This window comes from Haliotis cracherodii, unplaced genomic scaffold (genome assembly GCF_022045235.1).
Source record: "Haliotis cracherodii isolate W230 unplaced genomic scaffold, xgHalCrac1.p SCAF_23, whole genome shotgun sequence".
Classification (NCBI taxonomy): Eukaryota; Metazoa; Mollusca; class Gastropoda; order Lepetellida; family Haliotidae; genus Haliotis; species Haliotis cracherodii.
The window spans coordinates 10,876,666-10,902,030 of NW_027266279.1; the positions used below are offsets into that span (position 1 = coordinate 10,876,666).

The 25,365-nt window shown below is 38.2% G+C and overlaps 1 protein-coding gene across 1 annotated transcript; it reads left to right on the top strand.

Annotated features, from left to right (window-relative positions):
- The first annotated feature begins 430 nt into the window (after nt 1–430).
- Nucleotides 431–22,994, top strand: LOC139471561 (tRNA pseudouridine(38/39) synthase-like). Its single transcript, XM_071253939.1, has 17 exons — nt 431–519; nt 2,006–2,513; nt 3,332–4,020; nt 7,142–7,269; nt 8,047–8,187; nt 9,840–9,900; nt 10,917–11,001; nt 11,756–11,861; nt 12,364–12,424; nt 13,573–13,706; nt 14,416–14,533; nt 15,394–15,457; nt 15,987–16,049; nt 16,825–16,882; nt 17,527–17,582; nt 19,073–19,189; nt 20,268–22,994. The coding sequence occupies exons 2-17, from the start codon at nt 2,201–2,203 to the stop codon at nt 20,360–20,362; spliced, it is 2,289 nt and encodes a 762-aa protein (XP_071110040.1). The 5' UTR covers nt 431–519; nt 2,006–2,200; the 3' UTR covers nt 20,363–22,994.
- Nucleotides 22,995–25,365: the final 2,371 nt, after the last annotated feature.

Here is a 25,365-nt window from a genome sequence, read left to right on the forward strand (position 1 = left end):
GTATGAGATAACCACTAGTTTTGAGTTTAAACGTGTGTTTTTGCATATTTATATAATCTAACACATTCTGTGGTTAATAATATCTACATATCCTAATAAAATCAATAAGATCGATGTCAGTTATTGATATAAACAATTCATAGAGTCGTTAATTAAATGATTTAATGAAAATATTATTTTCGGGTTTTTTTCAGGATTTCGTTTTGAAGTAAGAAAAAGTGAAAGTGAAATTAGATTAATTGGTGGGTGATAAAATGCGTAGGTATTTATAAATACACTTTGTCACATCTAAAATTATTAAAGTTCATATTTTCATGACATCACACATTTCAAAGGCATTAATGAGATTCAAATGAGGGTAGGAACAGACAGAGTTACGGGTACTGTCCGCGCACCCACCGGATAGGGGTCGCTGTTTACTTTCCCAGCAGAGGAAACAAAATGGCTTCACCCGGTTCAACTGCAGATATGCCCTCTCGACAAACTGCACCCGTTATGCTTGAAAATTTATCGAAGGAGGTAAGTGGCTTAGCTGGTATAAATCCTAGATGCTTTTACACGTTTGTGACTGAATATTAGCCCGTTAGATGAGTTAAGGAAAAGGTAATGGGGGTTTATAATGGGGTGGGGAGATCGGTCTTTTGTCAGCAGCGAGCGATGGCGATCGGCCAATACCCAGATGTGTCCAAGCGACTCCGCGCTACGCCCAACTCTGGTGAAAAATTTAATGACTGTAGCGTTTTAGACGACTGCGGAGGTACTATTTGAGCAAGTGAGCTTTGTTATTTATTTGATGCATGTATTAGAAGGCTTGGTTTGATTGAAAATGTTATTTGTTAGACGGGTACGATTGTAAAAGCTTTCGTTTTCAGTCATTTAATATTCAGGTCAGAGTGGTGTGACGTCACGCAAGCTTCGCTGCAAGGAGTTCACCTCGGACTGGGCGAAATGTGCCAGATGTTGATAGCTTGTAAATGTGTGGGAAGATGTCCCGTTATTTTATCAATAAACGTTACTTGGTCCTAATAATTAGAAATATGTGACCAAAACTTAACATATTTATTTCTCTAGGTGAAGCTGGATGCAAACAACAACATTGGAGATCTCAGTCACTATTGAGAATTCTCCTGAGTTTATGAAATATCTCATAGCTTAAAGTTGAACCATTTTAATGGTGTTAGTCTCTATGTTGTATGTTGTTTTGAACATGTTAATATTATTCTGAATGTAGTCAGTGATGCAGTTTGTTTGAAAAGTTTATGTTGCGGCATAAAGGTATAAGTTATGTTTGTGTGAAACACCATTTACCTTTGCTTGAAATATGGAAATAATCAAATCGTCAGTTAGGACAATAAAATTAATGTACCCAGAATATTCCAGATATATTTCAAATTTTGTGCTTTTGTTCCATTAATACTTTTCTAAAAAATGTCTTTTCTTCTTACACTTGATTAATATTGATTCCATACTCAGACAATTTGTAAAAAAAACTTTGTGCAGCTTTTAACCAAATTTATTCATTAGCTTTTAGAAGTGATCAATATTAGGAAAGCCTACTTTTCACACTTTTTCAGATGTTCTACTCTCTTTGAGCACCATTTCCTTTTACAAGATAACCCATAACATAATCTATAGCTCATTTTCTGTCTGAAAATGTACAATCATTGACATTCATAAGGACAGTCATCATTTCACTTGTCATAAGAGGCGCCAAAAATGGGATTGGATGGCCATACAGCTGCTGAGTATGGTCAGTACTTAGTAAGGAGACAAACTGGGAAGACCAACACTCAGCAGTGCCTGATGTGTGTCATGGTACCCAAATGTTCTGGATCTATGCTGCACTGACCACTTAATTGGCCAGTTCTTGGCCCTATTTGCTATAAAAACCATTGCAGTATAGCTGTGATTTTGCTGAATATGGTGTAAAACCCTACTCACTCACTCTCTGCTTTTCTTTTTGCCTGTCCTCTTCTATGCTAACACTTCTCTTTCTACTGTCCAGCTTAGTACCAAGAAATACTCTACCACGGACAATGTAATGGGGTGAGCGTCTCCTATGCAGAGCCATTCGCTTGCCAGGCTTCTTTAGCACCTTTGTGTGCTACACAACAATTGCTACCCATGAAGAATACTCAAATCCTGTGATATTCAACCTACAGCCAGTATATATACAATTATATAAGAAAATCTCACCAAAATGAAGGGAGAGAAAATAGCTTGTCAGGACCTGCGCCAGTACCTCTATAGCATTGATAATTATCGCCAAGCAAGCATGCTTCGGAAAGGACGGGAGGTGCACAAAATATATTGTGAAGTTCACAAGGGACCGAGTTTCCTTGACGACCGATTCACATTGACAGAGTTTGGAAAGATGGTGCTGCAAAATGGATCAGTCAGGGCTGGAAGAGCTAAAAATGTTCGTCATATCGTCATGGCGAGAGAGACTTTGTACTGCAGTGGGACTAATTCATGCAAGAGAGGATGTGGCGGATTCGGAGTTTGTGTCCCAGGTATTGAACTGTTTCTGTTTGTACTAAGAATAAACATTATTACCTACTTATTGGTTACATATAAATTAACACGATGCCCGAATTTGTGGTTAAACATAAAATTTCTGAACTAAGTATGTTTTGTATGTTTGGGTACAAAACCAGTTTCAATCTTTTCTCTTTGGCAGTGTTTAAAAAACTGTAATTTAAGAACTTCAGAAACATTCAAATATCAATAGAAATTATACTGGAAACATCACAGATATAATTTTCTCTCCAGTTTTTCATTAATGTCTTCTTGGTTGTCATGTTAAAAAGATCAGAATTTATTTGTATTTCATCTGTTTATGACCGATAACATCCAGTATCACATTCGTAATACCCCTTTGGTGGCCAGAAGCTGATCTGGTTGAACTTGAATTGTGTCACATTCGATATGGAAATGCATAAATATTAAAAAAGCCTTAAGATTATAATCACAAAATTAGTTTTTCCTTTTTTTAAGTTGGGAATTAAGTCCATGGTGTACCAAAATTGAACTGAAATTATGACAGTCAAAGGGGAATAACTCTTCAGATAACCAAATACAGAAATAGTCTGGATCAGATGTCGAAGAGATATGACTTAAATGAAATGTCAAATTTGAATATTCATGGAAGGATCATGTCTAGTGTCTACTTTTTATGGTTATGTTGGGAAATAAAAAGGTGTTTTTTTTCTGGATTTGTAATTTTAATCTAGATATGTTTGATGTTTAGTTAAAACATTAAGAGTGATGACATGAACCATTTGTTCATACTTTCACCACTGTTTAACAAATTTGTTCTCATGTATTGCAGGATGTGAGAAACACAAAGTTCGTGGTCATAAGTGTAGTTTTCGTGTGAAGCTGACAATGAGGCTAGGCTTTGCTGACTTCTGGTTTGTGGAAGTTTTGGGCAACCATTCAAACTTCACCGATGAGCCTGATCCCACTGCAACTGATGTGAAGAGGATGGTATCAGAATACGAAGGCTATACACAGACAGTAGTTCCCGTAATTACTTCCAATCATGCCAGCGAGGAGAAGAAACTGGTCAGTAGCGTTGGGAAGCGTGGTGCTATATCTATTCCTGAAGTCTACTGTAACTCCCCAAGTCTGACAGTAACTAGTCACCATTTGAATATTCCTGTATTTCCTGAAACATACTCACTCAACTCCGTCAACCATGTCCAATCACCCGCCCAGTCCACACCCACTTCTCAGGATGGCAATACTCAGTTATCTCCCCTCACCATGGCCATTAAACAGGAACCGGTCGATGATGCGTACCTCGGAGGTGTCATGCTGGCATACGCAAACGGTCATGGAGCGATCCAGCTTCGGCAGTTAAATGAGATTAATCACGTGGAAAACAATAACGATATCGCCAGTGTGACCGATGATTCTATTGTAGAGACTCAAACTTACGAGGATAGTCGCACAAACGATGACATCGAAGAGGAATATGTTGATATGATAACCGAGGAAAGTGACAACGAAGAAAAGGTATATCCTGGTTTAGTGGATGGTCATGGTTGCCACACTTAAGTGGTGCGCATGTGCATGAAGATTGTAGCATGCTTTGGATGTTGGTAGCTTCTGGCCTAAAGCTGTGGGGAGCTTGCACAACCTGCAGTTCTGTTCTAAGAGAGCTGCTCCTTACATGGTGTTTGTTTTGACAAGGATTGGTCTTATCGTAGCAATCAGAATTGCCTGAACACTGCATTCATGTCTTGAGTCTGATGTTCCTGAAATTTCTCCTATCACTCTATACCCATATCTGTATAAAAAAAGTAAATTTCTTTCACAAAAAATTGCATTGATATTTTTTAAATTTTTTACATATTCGTCTGTCAAACCAGTTCTTGGTCCCTGACTGTACTAGTCTAAAGCTGGTTTGAATGATATTGGACCTTTTTTTAGACCACTATGTCATGGTTAAATACCCTGGTACTTTTTTGAAGAGCATAACAGTTATCACAAAATGTCAGACTTGAAACAGGCAGTTCTGATTTTGTTAGTCCAATGTTCATTGTATGGTTTGGTTGGTGTCTGGTTGTCCTTGGTGCAAGACATTGAAATGATTTGTCCTCATTTATGACATGCTTAACAGTGCTTAACCCAGACCAAATGGTGATTGGCATTATAATATGGTACGCGATCATCAGTGTACACGTTTCTACCATGGCTGACATTCATGTGGGTAATCCCTTGCTTAACCATTTAATCCATTTCAATGTTTCAGATAAAGCTAATATCAGAAGACGAATTAACCTTCAAAAGAGAATTTTTTTATTTAACATGTTTGTGGTTGTATATATGTATAATTGTCAAAGCTAGGATGATGATGCCTTTGTAAGGCGGCGAATAACTAATATAGCTTATGTATATCTGGATGTATATATGGCACAACATCATCATTTGAATCTTGTTCAGTTTGAAACGGAATGCATGTTTGTTTTGTGTTGTCTTGCAAATATAGACTTGTATGGCATGGGTATGACACATATTGTGAAATGTGAATGAACACGGCATGAGCACTGAAACAACTTGACCTAACCGACTGTTAGCCACGGTCATGTCTGAACAATAGTTCCTCTAGCAACACAAACATGAAATTCGTTTGTTTGATGACTTTCGCATAGGAATTATATCTTGCACAGCATGTGATTATAAACCATTCATTATTTTTTCAAGCCCTTTTTTTGACATATGCTAATATTTTGTTGGACATGGGTTTTTTGGTTATTTTTGCCATCGCTGATATCGTGACTGCTGACTAAAGACCATACTGGTTGTAGGTGCTATTGCAATTTTACCTATCTCTCGAAATTAGATTACGCAGTACCTAAAGCTATTTTTAACTTACTCCTTTTGGGGAAAGAATTTCTGATTTGCCCACACTAGCCATATTTATTTAATGACTAACTGACAAATATGACCATCTTATCTGGATTTCAGCTGGAGTTTCTTTGAAAATCTTCATGAATATGTTGATACCTATCTGAGGAAAACCACAATGTTTTGCTTTTTTATGCTTTGTTTTTGCAGTTCTTGGGATGCTATGGGATGCTCTAAATTTTATGAAATATTTTTTTGGGATATGCCTTGGAAGAAATGATTCTTATGAATTTTGTGAAGTTTTTAGTCCCAAGAAAAAATGAAAATAATTTATTTGAACAATATTTCTACTTTGTTTCAGTCAGAAATGGTAATCATGTATTTTGGCAACAGAAATTTTCAACAGATACACCAAGAATCTTTTAGGTTTTCTTCAAGATGATTTGAGACATGTAAGAGATGTGAAAACCATTCATGGACATAAATTATTATTTATTATTTTTTTATTGAGTGAGGAACTTTATACCCGATTTCATTAATTCTCAAACCTGTACCTCATAACATAGTGTACCTTTTTATTATATATTGGGAGATAATATATTTATCTTTTGAGAAAAAAAAGTGGTTGCACACACAATATATTGTTGAATTCACAAGTCGCTTAACTCTTAATAGATTAGTTGTTTTATTTCTTGGTTTGCAGATTATTCTGTGAGAAATCCTGGATGGTGGGTGGGAAATTTTTTTTTATAAAAAAATGATCCTGTTTATGTTTTAAGGATTTTCGAATAATATTTGAAAGAATGTTTCAATACATAGAATGTCAAGCTTGTCACATTAGATAGCATTTCAATCAACTGCACAATTTTCTTTTGGTGATCTTGTAAGTTTCATGATGCTGTTTAGATGGTTTTTTGAACTTTCATTTTTTAGGGTTAGTTGGATCTGTTTACCAGTCATATAATTTGAAAAAAAAACAACTTTCTTTTATTGTCACAAAATTAATGAGTCAATACTACCTGGCATGTATTTGAAGTGCATGACACACATTATGACATGTCAGTTGTTACTTGTATGTCTCAAACTGTATATATTATATATTTGTGATGTCACAATGTTGATATGCATGTTACTTGTCTGATGGTGAATAACTGATGATAACAAATGGGATCGTGCATGATTATTATGTGACTATGGTAATTGCAGATTGTTCTTGTATGTGATCACTGCAGAGATGTATTGATTAGTAAACAGGCTGCATCCATTATGAAAACTGGAAGATAACATATGTTTAAATTTTTATAGAATTATTAAAGGAAGGGTTGATAGTAATTAGCATGCTCAGTTTTCACATATCTTTGTGAAACATAAAAACACTTTCCAGTGTAACCATGGTAACTATTGACTAGTGAATATGTAAATTCTGGTATAAAAGGTTTCAGTTGATTGTGCTTGTCAGAAGAGGCGACTAAAATGTATTAGATGGTCACAGTGACTACCGAGTATGACAATTAGTTTTATGGGTAGCAGTCAGGCCAGATTATTTTGTCTGGTCTGTTTATACACCGATACGGTGAACGGTCATTGTTCTACTGCACTTGTGTTAATAATAAATATTGGTCCATTTATGATGCGCCTAATATCCCATGACGAAGTGGTTGCTCATGACGCTTGCTGTAATAGCCTGATGCTGACAACAGCTACAGCTTGTCTTGAAACGAAGTAAGGTTGATCATGGGAGCACCAGTGTGATTCATGTTTTTGAAATGTGGCTGTTCACTTGCAGGACCTCTTAACGCGTGTCCGTCAGTTGGAGGCTCACGTGACCCAGCTGAGAAATATTGTGCTCAAGGGAGAGTTGAAGGTCGATTGCAAGAAGAAACTAAAGGCCCAAAGAGAGTTTGATTTCTCAAAGTGAGTGTTGTGACTGTCATGACCGTTAGCATGGTTCTTTCCTTCCGTGAGCATCAGGTTTAGAATTGGTTCCCGGGAACCTGTTTGTGAGGCAGTGTTCCCGCTGGCTTTTGAAACTGCCAGTCCTTTTGGACTGGCAACTCTAAATATAACCAGTCCCCCACCACTTTTTGTCAGTCCCAGCTTTCAACAAATATGAAAATGTTTTTGGTTTTAATTCTTTCAACATCTTGTACAGTGCAAAGATGTCATCTCTGATGTAATTTTGTTAGATCTATAAGTCATTCACTCAAGCTTCAGTCACAGTTTTCTCTTCTTCTTTTTTTAATATTTCGAGACAAACTTGGTAAACATGGATATTTAACCTAGAAATAGACAAGGGGAAACCCAGATGGTAACAGAGGATGGAGCGTCTGCTTGGAGACAGTGTCGATGTCAAACCAAACGACGCTAAAAGGTGGCACTTGTTATCCTGATTGGCCCTAAGCATCAAGGAAATGAAACAAGGACTGTAAAATGTCTGAGCATGGTGTATTGTTAGAGGTGTATGAACCATGTTAAACTGAGGCATGGTAAGTCAGTAGGCTTTCTCTATAAAACTGGCATTTGTCAGACTAGTACAAGCAGCCATGTTGCTATATAGGTGCATTAATCTTGAACGTAACATTCCACTTCACCTCGACTGAAATAGTGCTGAATGTATTGTTTAACAACCCAATTGTGTGTCATGTAAGGAAATATAACCAATCAAGCTGATGCTAAGTTTTTGTGTGTCAGGTACAACACTCGTCACATTGCCTTGAAAATAGCGTACCTGGGCTGGGACCACCAGGGCTTTGTGGTTCAAGAAGAGACGGACAAGACCATCGAGGCAGCTGTCTTTGATGCCCTGCTCAAAACACGGCTCATTGAATCAAGGTAAGATACTCTTACTGTGTGCATGTGCAGTGATGCTGAGCTGTTGTTACCCTGTCTGGCGCCTGGCATTACAGGGCTAAAACAAAGACAGGTCAGTTCAAAGTCAGTAGGGGCGGTCGGGTAGCCTAGTGGTTAAAGCGTTTGCTCGTCACGCCGAAGACCCAGGTTCGATTCCTGACATGGGTACAATGTGTGAAGCCCATTTCTGGTGTCCCCCAGCCGTGATAATGCTGGAACATTGCTAAAAGCGGCGTAAAACCATACTCAGTACTCAGTCAAAGTCGGTATAGTTTGTCTTAGTGGGGTATTCAAGTTAAACTGCGGCGTGGTATCTCAGTGGGCTAGCACTATTAATCGGCATAGTCAGATCTAGTACGAGCGCTCATGCACACACTTACATCACTTCATAAGTGCAAAAATCGTGGATGTGACGTTAAACCCCATTTCACCTCACTTCACCTCACCTTGTCACACCATTTAACATGGATCGATTGTGATGCCCATTCCCTTGGGTGCCAGGGTATGAATAGGTGATCCCTGGAATCTTCAAAATGGCTTAAAAAAACCCATAGCTTGTCCAATATTTAATACTAGAATCTCCCTGACGCCCCCTACATTTATGATACTCCCTACGTTAATGATACCTGAGTGTTTTGTGTACATCATTTTGCAACTATTTGATTATGTCTGATTTTGTTTCAAATGGGATTTATGACATTTGGGTTGTCTAATGGGGTTTCACCCCTGCTCTTTATAATGTTGGATACCAAGGGTAGATGTCAAGGGAGGGACTGGCAAGTGCATATCTAGACCAGTTCCTATCACCTGCACTCGACAAATACACGAGTGTATGGTGAGGCTCACCCTTTCTCCTTTCTTGTTAGCAATAATGACTGGAATGTGAGGTATGGCCAAGGGGAGATAATTCAGAAAATTCACAACCTATAAGAGTACCAGTATAACTAGAAGTGAGAGGGAATCTCTTTTATAAATTGAAATATATAAACACAAAATGTTATTGTTGGAATGAAGTGTCACATAATCTCCAAAATTAAGATGCAATAGATCAAAGATTAATGAAGCTCACCTGGTGAACTTCAGGGTTAGAAACTAACACTCTTTGTCCACTAGTCCTTGTGATAATATATAGCAAAACCCCTAAAAAGGGCTAATTTCTACTAGTCCTTATTATACCTTAACTATTGGGCACTTTGGCAAGGACTGTAGGACTAGTGCCAATTTCTAACGCTGAACTTACGACTTGTGAAAATAGACTTGTACGAATTATTACCATGCTTAGAAGGTGCTGTTGTGTTACATCCACGGTGACACACCTTAAATAGAATGTTGATGTATGGTAGCTGTAATTTAGCCTAAATAACGTTATAAAGTTATGTATCATTGTAATATTGATGTGATATGGACAATGTTGATGTCATTTTGGTGTTTCATGGATGAAAAGCTGTGATATTGCTGTCATATAGCTGTTGTATTGCTGTAAAACCATGTTTACTCTCTGAGGCACATAAGCATTGGCGAGCATTTATTGCAATGCAACCCATAGGAGAACAAATATAGCTGGAGTTTTAAGCAATTATCACTTAACATTATCATTTTTCCAAGTATTGCACGTGAGTGTGTTGATGTTGCAGAGAGGTGTCCAACTATCACCGATGTGGCAGGACAGACAAGGGAGTCAGTGCCCTCAGCCAGGTAAACAGCAGTTTTGTTTCCATGGTGTCGCAGACCACCTACGTGGTGTTGTAGATAGAGCATCTGCCCAGAGAACAGAAGGTCTGTGGTTCGATCTCTTGGCAGTGTAAAAAAGATGGTACTTGTTATTACCCTTCCTTGTGATCAGCAATAGCGGATAAGAAAAGGTCTGGTCAGCTTGGAGTCAGTTTAATGTGTCTGGATCAGATATTCATGTTAATCTGTGCCACTGTATCCCTGTTTAGTCCCATAAAACCGGCATGCATGCATAGTTAAATAATTTTGAATAAAAGTTATCTTCACCTTTGGTGTTCCAAATGTCCACATCACTTAAATACTACTAGTAAGAGATAACTTGCACAATTCCCATGCTCAAGGTATTTAGGTTCGTAAGTAATCAAACAGTTTGTTCGCATGACTGGTTTACTTCGCATGACTGGTTTACTTAGGTTAACTTTGATTCGTTCTGATAGTTTGGTTTGGATTGTTTGTTGTTTAACGCCGCATTCAGCAATATTCCAGCTATATGACGGCGGTCTGTAAATAATCGAGTCTGGACCAGACAATCCATTGATTGACATCATGAGCATTGATCCATGCAATTGGGATACAATGACACGCATAAACCAAGTCAGCGAGTCTGGCCACCAAATCCTGTTAGTCACCTTACGACAAGCATAGTCGCCTTTTACAGCAAGCATGGGTTGCTGAAGACCTATTCTACGCCAGATCTTTACAGTCCCATCCTAATAGTGTCATACATAGATTTATCATTTTGTTTCAGGGTGGGTGGTATGGTTACGCTTGTAAGAGTTGTAATTGGGACAGGTTTTTGCCGATTCAGGTATTTTTTTTGAGAATCCGTACAAGAAACTGAATTGATTCATGGGTAGGCCTAATGTGCGTTGATGTTATCAGGCTTAATTCACAATGCATTAGAATAAAATACTAAATGCTGTAGTTGTGCAGTGAAAAGTTTTCATGTTCTTTTGTTATCATGATGGTATTTGTTGCAGGTGATCTCTATTGACCTGCGGACGAACCTTCTAGATGGGCCAGGTGTTAAACAGAGAGACGGTGGCTCGGCCCACCTCAGACAAGGTAAGGACATATCTGTGTGGGAATGTATTAACATAGAGAAGTATGTATGTTAAGAATAGATGTTTCCAGTGTGTACCATTAAATGACAAAACAGGACCGCCTCCGTGGTCTAGTGGTAGAGCGTTCGCCCTGAGAGAGGAAGGTCCGGGTTTGGATCCCCGGCCGCGTCATACCAAAAGACGTTAAAAGATGGTACTTGTTATTACCCTGTCTGGCGCTCGGCACTAAAGGGCTGAAACAAGGACTGGTCGGCTCGGTGTCAGTATACTGTGTCTGAGTGGGGTATTCATGTCAAACTGTGGCATGGTATCTCAGTGGGCTAGCACTATAAATCGGCATCAGTCCGGACTAGTACAAGCAGCCACACAAACACACACACGTGCATGCACGTCGCTATATATAAGTGCAATAATCTTGGACGCGATGTTAAACCTAATTTCACCCAATGACAAAACAACGATCAGTCAAATGTTACCACAGAGTGTCTTTATTCATATCACAAAATGCTGCAGGATTTCCTTAACTTTACATGCTAATCTTGCATAAAACTGATGCATCTCGAGTCTTTGATGTATGACGTCACATGTGATGCGTCAACACCGACTCAGATCATAAACACGACCTGAACAAACCAGATATTTGCTTTCCCAGACCAGTTTGTTTTGCTAAACATATTTCCAGTACACAATTTGTCATATTGTCACAAGTCATAATACCTTAACGATGAATGTGATGGTGATGCGTTATGTTTCAGGGGACAAGAGTACCGAGATACGTTATGTACATATTCTCAACAAGGTTCTTCCCCCTGAGATAAGGGTCCTGGCCTGGGCACCAGTAGAACACAACTTTAGTGCTAGGTAAATTAGGAAACTCACCCCTATTTAAAAATGGTTTGTCTTGTAGCAAGTTCTGCTTAATTTGATTTTAAGAATCAGTTTTGTAAGAGCTGACTCGTGTGGTTAAAGTTTGTCATAAGAGGCGACTAGGTTGGGACTTGGACTTGGTTGATGCATGTCATCGTATCCCATTTGCGTGGATCGATGTTCATGATGTCAATCACTGAATTGTCTGATCCAGACTTGATTAATTACAGACCGTCGTCATATAGCTGGAATATTGCTGAGTGCGGCATTAAACAACAAATAAACAATAAAGTGGTAACAATGTGTGTTAGTGTTAAAGGTGGCTTGCTTTTCATGATATCAACCACTGGGTATCCTGACGAAGATTTCATTATTTGCAAGCTACAATTTAGATAATGTACTGTGTACAAATTATGTTTATATATATTCATTGTTTCTTTTTTGTAAGCTTCCCTGTTTTTGTGTATTTAATGACTCATTGATTGTTGTGTTACAGATTTAGTTGCAAACGAAGGACCTACAAGTATTACTTCCCTAAAGGAAATTTGGATTTGGGAGTAAGTAGTAGTAGTAGTAGTAGTAGTAGTAGTAGTAGTAGTAGTAGTAGTAGTAGTAGTAGTAGTAGTAGTAGTAGTAGTAGTAGTAGTGCTGTCAGTCAGACTGCCTGTTACCTGTTAGTAGACCTGAACAGGTGTGTGTTGGGCAAACATTGGTGGCCCAGTTGCATCAATTCTGGAACTCGCGGCCGATTTCTATCCTGGACAGTACCCGATGCAATGTGTTGATTTTGGCTCCTAATCCCACATTCGCCTTCAGTGTGATTCTTTGTCTGTCAGTGGGGGCACAGGTGGCCCAGTCATCTACGGCACCACGATTCGTTGTTACGCCAGAAACCTATGATAGTGGGTTTGAATCCTGGTTCGCCCCGATTGTGTTTCTAGGTTTGTCAGCACCATACCTGTGCTCGTGGGTTTCACCGAAGTGGTAAACTTCTGAGACCCGCATCACTTTTGGCTTCCCTCCCACATTAAGCTGACATGTTGTGATATAACTGGAAAACTGTTAAAAGCGGCGTTAAACCCAACTCACTCACTCTCTCACATTGTCTGTCAGCACTTACACATGCTCATACAAACGTTTCAATAAAGTAAATGTCCAAGACCTGCATCACTTGGGGCTTTCCCAGGGATAGACACAGCCATTAGTCCCTTTGTCCGAGGCAAGTAAAAATTTAGAATGGCTTGTTGTTTTCTCCCAAAGTTGTTTTTAGGTTGCATAACCACTTGCCCAAAATGACCATCAGACAAGTGAGATATGACCAATGACGTCTACCCTTGAATTTTCCTCCCATATTACAAGCTATGTCATACTTGAAATACTTTTATAAGTGGTGTTAGGCCAAAATAACTCACTAGTTTGTCCATAATGATGCAAATTGAATCCAGTTGTCACTCATAAGTTAATTTTCACACTGACAGAATGCAGAGGTCAGAATAGGTCTTCAACAATCAATGCTTGCTGTAAAAGGCAACTATGCTTCTCATAAGAGAAGACTGATGGGATTAGATGGACCACCGTCATATAGCTTGAATATTGCTGAGTGCGGCATAAACAGCAAACAAACAATACAGAATACAGATATTAGCTCAAGTATTGACTGATTCCAAGGTGTCATCTGTGTGTTAAACTTATCTTTTCATTTCAGGCAATGTGTGAAGCATCAGCTAAACTGATAGGTGAGCACGACTTCCGCAACCTTTGCAAGATGGATGTGGGCAACGGTGTTGTCAATTTCACAAGGAGAATCCTATCTGCAGAGATCAAGATTTTAGATGAAAGGTATAGGACTTTATTTTTCCACATAGTACTAAAGAATTAACACATCTTAACTGTTTCACAAATTAATAATTGGAACCTGACTACAATCAAGTCTTGTTAATCCGACACTCGTTAATCCAAAATCGGCTTTATCCGACACTAATGGTGGAAAACCGAATAAATCAGTGCTATTTAGACCATATCAGACAGTCTCACACTCCGACTCTGACACACCTCATTTGCAACGAATCACTGAAATCACTGATTAATCAGTCTCGTTAATCTGACACAGTGATCAGCGTAGTCCGTGTTGATCTGCCCGCGAATACACATCCCTGTGTTTTGATGCGAGATGAGTCGGCTGGTAGCTGCATATTACAACGACTGCAGAGATAATCTTGCTTAACAATAAACAATTAATGAACAATTAGTGTTTGTATCGTTATCTATCGTGTAGTTTTCCGATTTTCGATCAGTAATGTTGATACAACTTATTTTCGTTTATACAACATACTCGTTAATCCGACATAATCATATGCAAACCAACCATGTCGTTACTTGACTGTATATCATAACACATGTCAAAGAAGTACAATATATATATAATTTTCTCAAAGCACATGAAATATTATTGTTACATCAGGAAACATCAGACTGTGATGACAACTTGAAGTGATGCATGAAAGAAATTAATTAAACCAACTAACATGAGGAAACTTTTCAATTGCAGAGAAAATGGGTACCAGATGTGTGAGCTGACAATAGTGGGTCAGGCCTTCCTGTGGCATCAAGTGCGATGTATAGTGGCGGTCCTCATGCTGGTGGGACAGGGGAAGGAGGGGCCAGACGTAAGTACTGACCATCACCTAGTGGACGACCACCTCTCTCTGGTTCTCCGTGGTCTAGTGGTAGAGCGTCCGCCTGGAGAGGGGAAGGTCCGGAGTTCGATCCGCGGCCGCGTCATACCAAAAGACGTTAAAAGATGGTACTTGTTGTTACCCTGTCTAGCGCTCGGCATTCAGGGGCTAAAACAAGGACTGGTCGGCTCGGAGTCAGTTTACAGTGTCTGAATGGGGTATTCATGTTAAACTGTGGCATGGTATCTCAGTGAGCTAGCGCTATAAATCGGCGTCAGTCCAGTCTAGTACCAGCAGCCACACACACACACACGAGGATGCATGTCGTTGTATAAGTGCAATAATCTTTGACGCAACGTTAAACCCCATTTCACCTCACCCACCTCTCTGGTTCTACACAGTGCCAGGTCCTTATACTTGTTGAAAAAAAAAAGACAAAAGATAAAGAGTAAACACAATATGTAATTGGCCAATTTTAACTATGGCGTGCAAGATTGAAGATGTTAGTGTTAGTGCTGCGACAATAAAATAAGAAATTAGTATGAGGAAAAAGTAAAACCATTTTGTTGTTCACAGCATAACAAGGTTTGCACAAGTTTGATAGGGTCTTTAATTTGTCAGTGTGGCTTTGAAAAGGATTTGATGTTTATCTGCCTTGAAATGGTCTTAAAATTTGTTAAGATGACTTGAATAGACCTTTCATTATGCTACCCAGACTATTAAATAAATATATTAGAAATATTTTTTTATGATATAGTTGTCATGTTGCATTAATCCACCAACTCCAGTCGATGCTGTACTCCTGTTATAAGCAAACATAAACGAATGACATGTTCCTTTCTTCTGTACAGATTATAGATGAATTGCTGAACATCGAACAGAACCCCAGAAAACCTCAATACACGATGGCCTCAGGTAAGGAGACGGGAAAACTATTTGGGGTGTGACCAGCGTTAGGAACCAAGTGCAATGGAAATGTGGATGCGTTACTCTTTTATGTTATTATTAGGACATGTGACTGACACAGGTGATCGAGCAAACTTGGATCATGTGTAGAAACGATGACCGCAGTTAACTCTTTTTAAACATTGTTTTTGCTACCAGGTTTAAAATATTTATGTTTAAAATATTGTCAGCTGCATGCTTAATATTGAAGCTTGTTTCCTCTATTATGAGACTTGAAGGGGCGGGGACGGGGGGGTGGTGGTATGGGTAGGAGTTGGGTCGGTAGGCAAGGGTGGCCCAGTTGTATAAAGCTCTGCAAAGACTGTGCAGAGTTGCATTTCTTGGGCACGCCTGAAACACATGATCATGCCTGATCGATTCTGAAACACTGACTCAGAAATTAAAAATACATGATTTACAAAACTAATATGTGAACACTAGCTGCATGTTTTGTTGAATGTTTGTCTTTTATTTTACATTGCTTGTTTTGTCCTTTCAGAAATACCTCTAGTGCTGTTTGATTGTGATTTTGGAGACGATGTTGAGTGGGTCTATGAAGCAGGTATGAATCTTTAGTTTCAGACAAAGGAGAAATGTGTGTATCAGAAAAAAGTATAATGGTGTTACATGTATTTCAAGTTATGGTTGACGATGATGTCTTCATTTGCCCTGTGATGCTGACACACACGTCAACTAGGTCACACATTAATTTGCCAGTTACAAGACTCCTACACACGAACTAAACACATCAACTTTTCAAATATTTTGGCTCGGACAAAAGTATATTTATGACTCCAACCAACAACTTTCTATTTGAGTATACACAAACAGCTAGCTGACTATTACAAACCCAATATTAATCCCCATTGAAATGGGCATTATTGTTGGAAGTACGAACTTTTGATGCAAGCTGATTTTGAGGGTCCTTTGTTGACTGTTGTGTATAACTTTGTCTGGCATACTCCATGTTCCAGTTGTTGCTCATTTAAGAATTGACGTCAATATTTTTTGCATTTTTTAAAGGTATAAACGTAAAAGACGGTATGCACACAGTGAAACCGATGAGTACATTCGGTCACTGATTTACATTTTGTTTACACCTCCAAACATGCAAAAATATGATACAAGTCAGTTAATCAGTAAAAACTGAACATGGTGGTGAGAAATCGATGACATCATTCCATGCAATAATTCCTGGCCCACCCGCTGAGGTAATCAGGAAACTGCTTGTGTGTGTGTAACTTCTCAGTTGGTTGAAGTGTCAACACCAAAATACTTTCTTTGTTGTCCAATTTCGTGAGTTTGCAAATTGTTTATCATGTGTTTTTGTTCTTCAGACTGGCATGAAGACAACATTCGCCACCTTCAGCAGCTGTGGGCCCAGCATGCAGTCAAGTAATGTCACATCTTCATCTTTGTTTGTTAGTTCTCAGCTATAACAAGAAAACTGTTAATTATTTTCAACAAAACTTGGCATAAGCAGTGCTTGTTAGATCAACTGGTACCTTCTGCTGTTCTGAAATGTTTCTCAGTTTTATTGTTTTGTTTCCATGGAAATAATTTTGACTTAGTTGCAAACAAAGATAGGGTTCGTTTCTGGGCCATTCGTTGAAAACTGTTCAACATATTTCAACAAAACTTGGTATATGCAATGGTCTTAAGCTTCACTGATGCCTTTTGCTATTGGAAATGTTTCTAAGTTTTATTTTGTTACATTGTCACGGAAACAATTTAGACTTTGCATGAAACTATACATGTGCAATGACCATATGCCTAACAATTGCCATTTCAAATTTTTCATTTGTTTAATTTCTTTTTTTGGCTATTACTTTCTAATATTGTTTCTCTCATTTGGAAACACATTTGCAGTAACAACTTGACCTAATGTTTAAAAAAAAGCAGTAGGGAAACATTGTCTTTTAATAAAAACACATTCTAGTTATACCTATGCCAAATTTGTTTAATCAATTTTGCAATTAAATCATATTTGAATGAAATGTAATTTGAAATAGTGATGAGAATAATTTCTTATGCTACAGGGCAGCCATGATAAAAGGCATGTTGGACCAGCTTGACACAGCCAAAGTGGAAACAGGTTGGTGCTGTTACAGGGGTGTCAATTTGTACATACAATCAGACCTGTGAAGGTTCCGGGGTAGAATAGGTTTTCAGCAACCCATGCTTGCCGTAAAAGGTGACTATGCTTGTCGAAAAGGGGACTAACAGGATCGGGTGGTCAGGCTCCCTGACTTGGTTGATGCATGTCATCGATCCCAATTACGTGGGTCGATGCTCATGATATCAATCACTGGATTGTCTGGTCCAGACTCGATTATTTACAGACCGCCGTCATATAGCTGGAATATTGCTGAGTGCGGTGTTAAACTACAAACCAACCAACCAACCAACAAGAGTTTCAGTAGCTTGGGTTGCATTTAGGCAGTCTGTGCCGAGGTTGATAGTCCTAACATGTTTTTGGCATCATTATTAATTTAAGGGTGTGCGATATTACCGGTATATTGTGGGGCAAATCTTCAGCAATAGGTATTGCAATACGTTTGTAAATGTAGCAATATATTGGGGCTGATATAGATAAGTATTAATGTGTGTTCCTAATCGATATGGATATATTATCTTTCTGATACAACATGCCTCTGGCGATCTTTTAATCGATCAGCGTGTACACATCGTGACTATCAAGCTCCTTACAAATTTAGCCTGTTCGCTGAGCTCTCTATACCGAGAATATAACGAAAGTGTCACAGGCTGGGAAGGAGCTTGCGCTGCCTTGTGACCATATTATCTCCTTTGATCGTTGCTTGGATACCAAATGGCGAGCCAAGTAAATTGGCAGTGTATTGCAATTCGTATAAAGTATAAGTTTAATAAAACCAGTAAGACTAAACTGGGAAGCTACGTATCGGTAAAGTCTTCTGACTAAATCAGTGATTCAGAACAGGGATTTATCAAAGATTTGAAACTAAGTGCTATTGGGAGGCATTTTTTTTTTGTATTCCAAATGTGGATTATTTTTTAAGAGCTCTTATTTTCCTTAAATCTGAAGTATTTTAGCAGTGCAATGAAGTAAAAATAAGCCTTAAAGCCATTTCCTTGGTTCTGTTATTGATATACAATTCCATCTACAAAGCTACAATATTCATTTTTACTTACCTGAATATCAGCCTCTAGGCAGGTCTAGACAAATCCCTTGAAGACTGCGTGCTATCATTTCTGAGAGTTCATAGGGCACGGGTGGCCCAGTTGTCTAAAGCGCTGCGATTCGCTGTGCAGAGTTGCGTCCCTTGGGCACGCCAGAAACCTATGATTGTGGGTTCGAATCCTGGTTCGCCCGATAATGTTTCTAGTTTTGTCAGCACCAAACCCGTGCTCGTTGGTTTCACTGAAGTGGTAAATGTCTTAGACCTGCATCACTTGGGGCTTTCCTCCCACATTAAGCTGACACGCCGTGATATAACTGGAATACTGTTAAAAGCGGCGTAAAATCCAACTCACTCACTCACTCCAAATTATGTCAAATATGATGTGGAAGTCATGGCAGTTTTAACACTATGTTTTGTTCATCAGAGTCTGACATTGCTCCATGGAATGAGCTGAGTGCTCCCATTCTACAGCAGTCAGAGTGGCTCACACCAGGCAACAAACCCAGGATATACAGGCCTTTGTTGGAACGGCCCATGTGCGGTAAGAACCTGCTCATTTAATTTTTACGTTTTTGACACAGCTGGCCCGGAACTGTACAGACTTGTTTCCCCTGGTTTTGAGTTTAAATCACAACAGCAATGGTCAGCACCATACCTGTGTGTCTTGGTTTTACTTAAGCATATATTGCATCAATTTGGACTTCCTTGCACATATTTTTGACAACGATTTAGTATTACGGAAGACCAAGGATACGTCTACTCCAAATCCAGTCGAACTAGCCAATTGTTTGATGTTATTTGGCATTAAACCAAACTCACTTATTTACAACACCCATGGGGGATGCTGGGTAAGCATATAGGGCCCCAGCTTGTCATAAGAAGCAACAAAATGGAAAGTTTGGTCAGACAGGCTGACTTAGTTGATTGGACCTGTGAAGGCCTGGGTAGAATAGGTCTTTAGCGACCCAGGCTTGTCGTAAAGGGCGACTATGCTCGTGTCCGAGGCAAAAACGGGATCGGGTGGTCAGGCTCGCTGTCTTGGTTGATGCATGTCATCATATCCCTATAGTGTAGATCGATGCTCATGTTGTCAATCAATGGATGGTCTGGTCTAGACTTGATTATTTACAGACTGTTGTCATATAGCTGGAATATTGCTGAGTGTGGTGTTAAACAACAAACAAAGACTTTTTGATTGCATGTCATTGTGATTGTTTCCCAAATGTATGGATCGATGTTTATGACGTCAGACACTGGATTGTCTGGTCCAAACTTGATTATTCTGGTAAAGCAGCTTCACACACACACTCCTCACCTCAGGGGGGCCGGGTAGCACAGTGGTTAAAGCGTTAGCTCGTCACGCTGAAGACCCGGGTTCGATTCCCGACATGGGTACAATGTGTGAAGCCCATTTCTGGTGCCCCCCGCCATGATATTGCTGGGATATTGCTAAAAACGGCATAAAACCATACTCATTCACTCCCCTCACCTCACCTCACCTCACCTCACCTCACCTGCCTTGTAAACCTCATTTCACCTCACCTCATTTCACCTCACCTCACCTCACCTCACCTCACCTCACCTCACATGTAAACCTCACTCCCTTCTTTGTTTTACAGATAGCTTAGAAGACAGAATTGAACATTTTGCCAAGCGTCGGAAGACTGGCCATCACACGGAGCAGAGTGAAGGCAATGGAAATGGACATTCATGAAATTTACTTCCAGGATTTCATGGAAAACTGACCCCACTGTCTTTGTGGGAAATTTCCAGTCCGACATCAGGGTCCAGTTGCAAACCTTCTGAACTGAGAAACCGTATGGCTTCCGCTAAAGGCTTCCACATATGGTGCAAATATGTATTAATGACCCTTCCGAGACTCTTCTGCTGGAGGAGTTAACAATGTTGACACAATCATTTTCCTCTTATTCTTGAGGAATTAAAAATGTTAACACAATCATTTGCTTATGTAAGGCAATCTGAAGTCAATTCTTTTGCGAATTATTCTTTTCCAGAATATTTTTTATGTTTCAAACTTCATGCAAGGGTACAGTATTGAAGTCATGCCTCTGAAGTTTGACAGCAAAAACCTCAATTCTTACCCAAGCTATTATTCTTTGTATTGAAGACGTATTAAATATATCGCTTCTACTATCGGGTCAGAGATGACTTTGATGGCATATTTAAGTTTATTTTGTTGCCTGCATTGGTGCAATTTGTGTAATTTATTTATGATATGCTTCTCGCATCATTTTTAGCTTGTCTTTATGCTGAACGAAAAAGATTGGATTCTGGTGTGGAAAAATGGAATGAGTTTCAAATGATTGTTGAGGATATTTGTCAGTGAAGGTTGTAGGTGACGGAAACCTAGGGTCATTCTTTCAGCCTCTTCCTATGTCTTTGTATATGAGATTGAACCATGCTCAGTAAACACATTCCCTTTTGCATCTAACTTACAACTGGACAACTTTAGATCTTTTAACTCTTGACTTGCAATATGTTTTTTATGTCATTCCTTGTATACAAAACCTCAGTCATTAAATAATTGCATTTTTTGCTTTCATTACGTTCACTGCCTCTTATGAAATTTTAAGTCAGTTTTGATGTTTTTTACTAGAAACAGAATCTTATTGTGCATTGCAAAATAATCTTGGGTGGTAGAATTACGGATTAAGACAAGCCTTCTGTAGCTTGAACTTGTGTTTCTTGTCTACTCAATGCACAAAATGTCATGTGTATTTGTCTGGAAGGTGATGAGGTGAAACCCTTTCATCCTCGTGTGTACAACTACTAATACAATGAACTTTCAAGAGATATGCCAGTTGAAGTTGAGCCAGTTACGATGCCTTGCAAGTCTTCTATCCCAAACTGTTCAGCAGCTGGTCAGGGTTGAATGCATGGATAAGTCACTAATACAATTGGTCAGTTTCCAGTGGGGCAGTCATGGAACAATGAAATATTGATGTCTACACTGAGTATCCTGATTCTGTGTCTGTGCACAATGAGAATATCAATACAAATATGGTTATTTTTTTAAACTGATTTTTTTGTGCCAACAATGGTATCACTAGGAAACGTATGTAAAAGCATAGCCTTAAAATAAACTAAACATTATGATAAGACAGATTTGGTAATCTTTTTCCTCATTCACTATCCTTAAATTTATTGTACACCTGGATATGTGAATGCAGTACTCTGTATGGTGTCAATTATCAATGTATTGATAAAAGACATTTTTCAGATGAGATATCAATGCTGAAATATCCAACCAGTGACAGCTGTAGTTTCCAGTTTCCATATTTATGATAAATTCTTACTTGCAAAAGGGAGAACTCCTTGTATTTACGACGTTGTTGATGACTGGGGGGCTTCCATACTGAAGGGAGGCCTCTGGCGGTGCGAACCATTGCACTGATATAATTCCAGTTTGTTGATGTATATTAACATATATGTGTTTCTAAATGGCCAGGCAGACTGTATAAATTATTCGTTATAACGTGTCCGTGCTTCCACTTGTATTAAGATATTTGTTTACTGTGCCATATATGATTTTATTTACTCTTGTAGGTGGTGCATGCATTAGTTGTGGTATTTTGCATGATGGATGGTAATTTATTTGTTGGTCAGTGAGAGAGAAAGACATGCAGAATGGTCACAGAGGCTTAGAGGGAACCTTGATGTATAAGGGGTATATGTCTGCAGACAATTGTGGCAATTTATATATAGAGAATACTAAAGACTTGGTGGTTGTCAAGTCGCAATTTTTGAAACTAGTCAAATAGTCAGCTCAATGATTAAGATATTCATGAATTGTGAAAATATTTTCCTGTGTGTTTGATCATAAGGAAACGTAGGCAAGCTTCTACTCGTCTGCTGGAAAGAGCGAGTTAAGTTCTAGACTCTCTCTCTCCCAGTGGTTGTTATGAGCAATGTCGGCCAACAATGGATTAACTGGTTAGCCTTACAATAGAAGTCTCTGTGTTTCCTTCCTCCTAGTCTTGGGGCAGGATATAATCAGTATTGTCAGTTTGTTCCTGTCATACTGTCGTATATTTTAAGAATCTCAACGTTTGGTGCTGTTCTAATTCAAGTTACGTTGTTTCCAGAAAGCAGCCCATTAAAGACATGTCGGAGACAATTTGACGTTCGAGAATGTCACATGCTCAAGTATTATTCTCACTTACGATTGTATGATTACGTTATTACAAGTCAGTCTCTTTCATCTTTTTCATATGAAATTCAACAACAAAAATTGAAGTTAAAATTGCCAGATTTTGCATATTTAGAAAACATCACTTTATTCATGTCAGACAAAAAAATTTAAAAGTGCTATATGAAAGAAAAACTAAAAATGTATTTTATGTGGATTTTTTTTTTGTTTTTTGGGGGGGGGGGGGGAATGCATTTATTATTGTAAGCAAAGAAAATAATTGCCAGTTGTCTTTGTAAGTTGAAATATAAGACCTCAGTTGACGAAACTCACCGGGTACATATTATTTCAAGTGCTATGTAGGTTAGTGTGTGCATGCCATCCTAGTCATTGTTATGCATGCTATCTATTGAGACATTGTTAATTATTGTGTATGTCATGTTGCATGTAGATTTTGCCACACCAATTAGTCCATACTCATTTGTACAAATATGTATCAATATGAATATCGATCTTCCAGTTTTACTGACAAGCTTTCATTTTTAAAGAGAAATGGTGCCAAAACTACACACTCACAATGGGTTCGAGAACTTTCCTCGTGTTTTACTTGTCAAATGGCTCCAGCTTTTTCAAGGTGCTCCACGAAGAATATTGAGAAAGCATCCCTGGTTATGGTTATGTGTTTTAAGAGCTTCTAACAAAATACTCATCAGCTGTTTGTCATGGTGGTGATGCTGAGGTTTCTAGTCATTTCATCATCATAGTGTACTCTTGGTCAGAGGCATTGTTATCACTGGCACTGTTTGATTGTAACTTGAGCTGACTCTGTAGGATCACATTTTTGCCTAGATGCTACATTCTTTGATGATTTCATAAATCATGAGTGTCAATACAGATAAGGTACTTGCTTATTTGATTTATCCCAATACTGACATCACTGTCATTATGTTGCCAATGAAATTGAATTATATATGTTAGTTAATTTGTACATATTTTCACCACAAATAGTTTTATGTAGTTCTGGGTGAGTGAATGGCCAAACACTTCTCGAAATCCTAGATTCAGATTCCATGTGGACAAATTAATTGAGCCCCAGTACTTGTTAAAGGAATTATCCCACTTCCAGGATGAATCGTATTGTAACACAATCTCTCATTGATACAAATATCATTGCATGGTTCTGTTCAATGTTAATATTAAGAAAATAAGTTACGAAGTGTATTTACTATTTGGACAGTTTTTAAACCAAATATGTGAATACTAATCAGAAATTAAGAAAATCAATTAAACTTTAGTGAAGGATCTTCTTAAGTTACAATCAAACTGTGTCCTTGTTTTCTTGTTCTATGTACATGTATGTAAGGTGGGTTTTCACACCCGTTGTCTTGGTGAGTGTACGGATTTGTCGGTGCATGGGTTAGTATGTCTCTCACAGTATTATTTCACACATGTTATTGTTTTGTGCAAATTTATTTGATATTTTATGCCATTGTCACTGTTTATATTGAATATAAATTTGGATGTCTGAATTTTATCACCAGAAAAGTGTATTTCTATGTCATATTTTTCAAGTACAGGGTCAGTAGGATTAAACAGTTACATGTACATCATGATTTTAAGATCTATTATATTTACAGATTTTTGTCATTGTCTCTGAAAAATGCACTAGTCATGTTTGGAGAAATATAGTTGTTAATGTTCTTGAAAATATTGCTTGTCTTGTAGAGTAAACAGCACCTCGTAAGTCTCAAGCCTCAAGAAATATTTATCCTATGACGATTACAGGTTATAGAGAGATTAAGAGGGGGATGTCATGAGTTCTGTCGCTAAAACACATCGCATTCAATTTCTTGTTGTAAAATGTCCAAAAGTTGTAACCGTAAAAATTCAAAAATGCTTCCATCTTATTACCACAACACTGAACTATTTTGAGTTCATGGATTATCACATTGATAATTGATTTTAATGAATTACGAGTTCTGATGGGTTTTTAAAAACTAAGAGAGATGCGATGTTCCTGTTAACAACTAGCCAGACTTTAGCATTATATACATATTTATTATCATAGAATATTGTTTTAGTCTTTACCAAAGTATTCCGATCACGTTAGTATTTACATCTAAGTATTGTTTGATGCCCATCTGTTAATAGTGTACATCATCACAGACATATTCTCCAGTTTCAGAAACACTAATTCGAGAATATGTTGTTCAAATATTTATGTTCATGAACTAGGTCAAATGTTTGTTCATGATCATGACATTCTGTCCATGAAATGATGGAAATTAATATTCATGACATTCTGTCCATGAATTGATGGAAATTAATAATCATGACATTCTGTCCATGAATTGATGGAAATTTATATTCATTTTGTTCACATTAAACTTGAACATTATAAAGTCAAATATTAGAAATCTTCTTTCTAATTGTCTTCTTCTTCTTTTTAAATTAATGTTGTGATTCATCAAAGTCATCGAATAATTTTATTTTTTTCTGTAACCATATTTGACCTATTAAGGTGCAACTCCTTGATATCAAGTGTTTTATAGTCAGCATGATTTGAT

Excerpts from the sequence above, each read along its gene's own strand:
- LOC139471561 (XM_071253939.1), top strand. The coding sequence starts at position 2,201 with ATGAAGGGAGAGAAAATAGCTTGTCAGGACCTGCGCCAGTACCTCTAT. Across the intron at positions 2,514-3,331 it reads ATTCGGAGTTTGTGTCCCAG|GATGTGAGAAACACAAAGTT; the intron begins GTATTGAACTGT and ends CATGTATTGCAG. Across the intron at positions 17,583-19,072 it reads CACAGCCAAAGTGGAAACAG|AGTCTGACATTGCTCCATGG; the intron begins GTTGGTGCTGTT and ends TTTGTTCATCAG.